The following is a 2,749-nucleotide window of genomic DNA, read 5'->3' on the forward strand; positions in this document are numbered from 1 at the left end:
CGGAGAGAGGAAGACAGGAATGGGGAAGGGAAGGGAGAGAACCTACGTGGCAGGAATTGAAAACATTGTTTTTATCAGGTGTGTTAATGCCTTTGGCACTGAACTCTCTCTGTCAAGAGAGCAGGGGAAAATGTATGTTTAACCGAACTGTACTGGAGATGGATGACTTTCTGTGCATTAAAAAAAGAACTATTCTCCATGTCCAAATATTACAAAGCATTTACTTCAATCATTTAATATATGCAACTCATAATTATCTGCTGCTTTTGAGACTCTAGAGCCTTAGCACAGCAATAAGAAATGAAGTTTTAATTTTCCTCAATGTTCAGTAAAATAAAGACAGTTATCTTCTGTTTTGTGCTCATTGTAAGAATAGAAAATTAGGTAACAAATTCCATGGAAGAGAGATATTCTTTTTTGTTAATTGTTCCTTGGTTTCTGAGGAAGGAAAGACATAAATAATCTTCTTTCTAGCCTAGACTTTGTCTTTAGATGAGTGCACTTAGTTTTCACTGACATCAGAGGGAGCTGCATGTGTACATTCATGAGTGGAATTTGACACTCTATTCACATGTCTTCTACTTAATTTTTTTTTTTATTAAAAATAATCTTAAGTAGCTTCCCTTGACCTTGGAATGCGTTGGCACTGTAGCTGTGGGGTGTTCTGAACGTTGCTTGCCTTTTAAGATGGGGCAGTAGTCATGTCAAATGAAAATGCAAATCTAGTTGTTAAAAAAGTAAATTTAAAAAACAATCCATCAAATTGCTTTGTTTCAGAATGCTTTTGCACCCTTGACTGATGCCAAGACTAGGAGCCATGCTGATGATGTCGGTCTCGTTCTTTCTTCATTACAGGCTAGTATATACCGAGGGGGATACAGCCGTTTTGCTCCATACTAAATGACAAAACCATAAAAACCTTCCAATGTGGGGAAAAAGGAAGCTTTCCGAGGCCTGGGTATTGCAATACATGCAGTAGTGCATCATTTTAGCAACTCTAAAAAGAGGAAAAATTACATTTTTTATCTTATACCTCAGATATTTTGTTCTGTGTATTTTAATATTGTGGGTCTTTAATTTCTGAAGGTTAAGTAGTTTGATTGCTGGCTGTAGAAGTTTTTGTGGTTGATCTAGAAAGCTGCTAGATATGAATAAAAACTGTTTTAGGGCCACAATCAAGAGTGCTATATCATGTAAATGAATTATATATGCTGAATATTAAGCTATTGGGGTTATCACATGTTTTGTAAGAGTGTAAGTGACTACAGTAGTCATTTTTTTCTGCATCTACATTTATTTTAGTTTATGAGAGGGAGGGAGGGGGGAAATTGGGGACATGGGAATGGGGTTTGGCTAAAATATTAATTATGAAGCAAAAAGGGGCCCCACTGCACCAACTATCATATATCAGCTGTCTTAAATTATTCACTGTTTGTTCAAAGCCAAAGGTTATGTTCTTATTAGGGGTGCTTTTCTTGACACTTGTACATAAAAATCGGATTAAAAGCTGTCCGAAGGCACCCTTTTAAAGCATTCCACCAGGCAGTATTCAGCTATTTATCCATAACTAGTTATTTAGGCAAAAACTGCTAGTTAGACCATTAACAAGCATTCTGTTTATATTTCTTCCAGTAAAATAAATTATTGATATCATTGCTGACTTTTATATTATGGGAGGGAAAAAAACAATAATAAAAAGGTGATAAAAGCACTGTTTCTATTTTTTTCTTTTTTTTCCAAAAAAGAAAGTAATAAAAACTTAAATTCTTTGTACCAGTAAAAAAAAAAATGTATAAAATTTACATCCGTGCAGTGGAGTTGTTAAGTTCTAGAAATACACAGCCTATGATGCTTTAGATTTAGCCTAGTAGACCAACTGTTAGAGACAGACGTATCATTTTTATGGAATTATATGATAATCATATTCAGATTTATATAAGCATTTTACAAGTATTGCAATCATTGAGTAGAGATAATCATGGTATTTTCATCAGCTTGGTACTTTTTGAAACATGACTGTGTCGTGTAAACAATCTGCAATTTTTCAAGGCATGACAACTTGCCCCTATTTGATTTTCAAACCAAGGCCATTTTGCTAAATATCGGGCCCAAGACAACTTTTCAACTGGGACAAAACAGGGACCTTCTTCCGATGGAGCACTGACTGGAGAAGGCTGCTTGTCTGGGTCACGGACAGGTGCAGCCGAGCAGATGCCCGGGTGGCGGTTTCAAGCATAGTTGAAAAATTGCAGTTTGTCTGTGCATATGTTTGGACTCTTTCCATGTTGTCCTGTTTACAAGTTAACCTAAGTTGGGGTGTTTGTCACGGGTCTTCTTGTTTTTGTATTTAAATAAATAAAGCAGAAAACTGTCTCGCTACAGTTTTGCTGCAGATAGTTATATCCTCATGTGTAATGTGCGTGCCTACTGGCAAGCACCTTAGTAAATTATCAACTCACCGCTGTGAACCTGCCAACTTGCTATAACAACTCTGCTTTAAAAAAAGTGTTTGTGATCAGGCTTTCTCTTTGTCATCGTATGTGCATGCAGTATGATCAGTTGAACAATAACCATCAATAAAGTTTCACAAGATTTGAAAACAAAGTTTCTGTAGCATTTATATCTAAGAATGAAAAATAAATTATCTTTAAAATTGAAACAGAGAGAGAAAGAGACTATATTAATCAATGAAAAATGGGGCAGTAACATATATTTATAATGGTGAGGGAAAAAACTGAAATTTATTGAG

General features: G+C 35.5%; 1 protein-coding gene across 9 annotated transcripts in view; it reads left to right on the plus strand.

Moving 5' to 3' along the window:
* The window catches only part of RBFOX1 (RNA binding protein, fox-1 homolog 1), a 285,633-nt gene extending 283,033 nt beyond the window's left edge, over window positions 1-2,600 (plus strand). For 5 of the 9 annotated variants that reach the window (XM_009277998.2, XM_009277981.2, XM_009278028.2 and 2 more), the window contains one exon: window positions 778-2,600. In XM_009277998.2, coding sequence (XP_009276273.1) covers window position 778 — 1 coding nt within the window. In that variant the 3' untranslated portion in view covers window positions 779-2,600. The remainder of the gene's footprint in view (window positions 1-777) is intronic. The other 4 variants (XM_019471785.1, XM_019471789.1, XM_019471799.1 and 1 more) reach the window with 1 other exon arrangement.
* The last annotated feature ends 149 nt before the right edge of the window (window positions 2,601-2,749 follow it).

Source organism: Aptenodytes forsteri, unplaced genomic scaffold (genome assembly GCF_000699145.1).
Source record: "Aptenodytes forsteri isolate BGI_AS27 unplaced genomic scaffold, ASM69914v1 Scaffold26, whole genome shotgun sequence".
Taxonomy (NCBI): Eukaryota; Metazoa; Chordata; class Aves; order Sphenisciformes; family Spheniscidae; genus Aptenodytes; species Aptenodytes forsteri.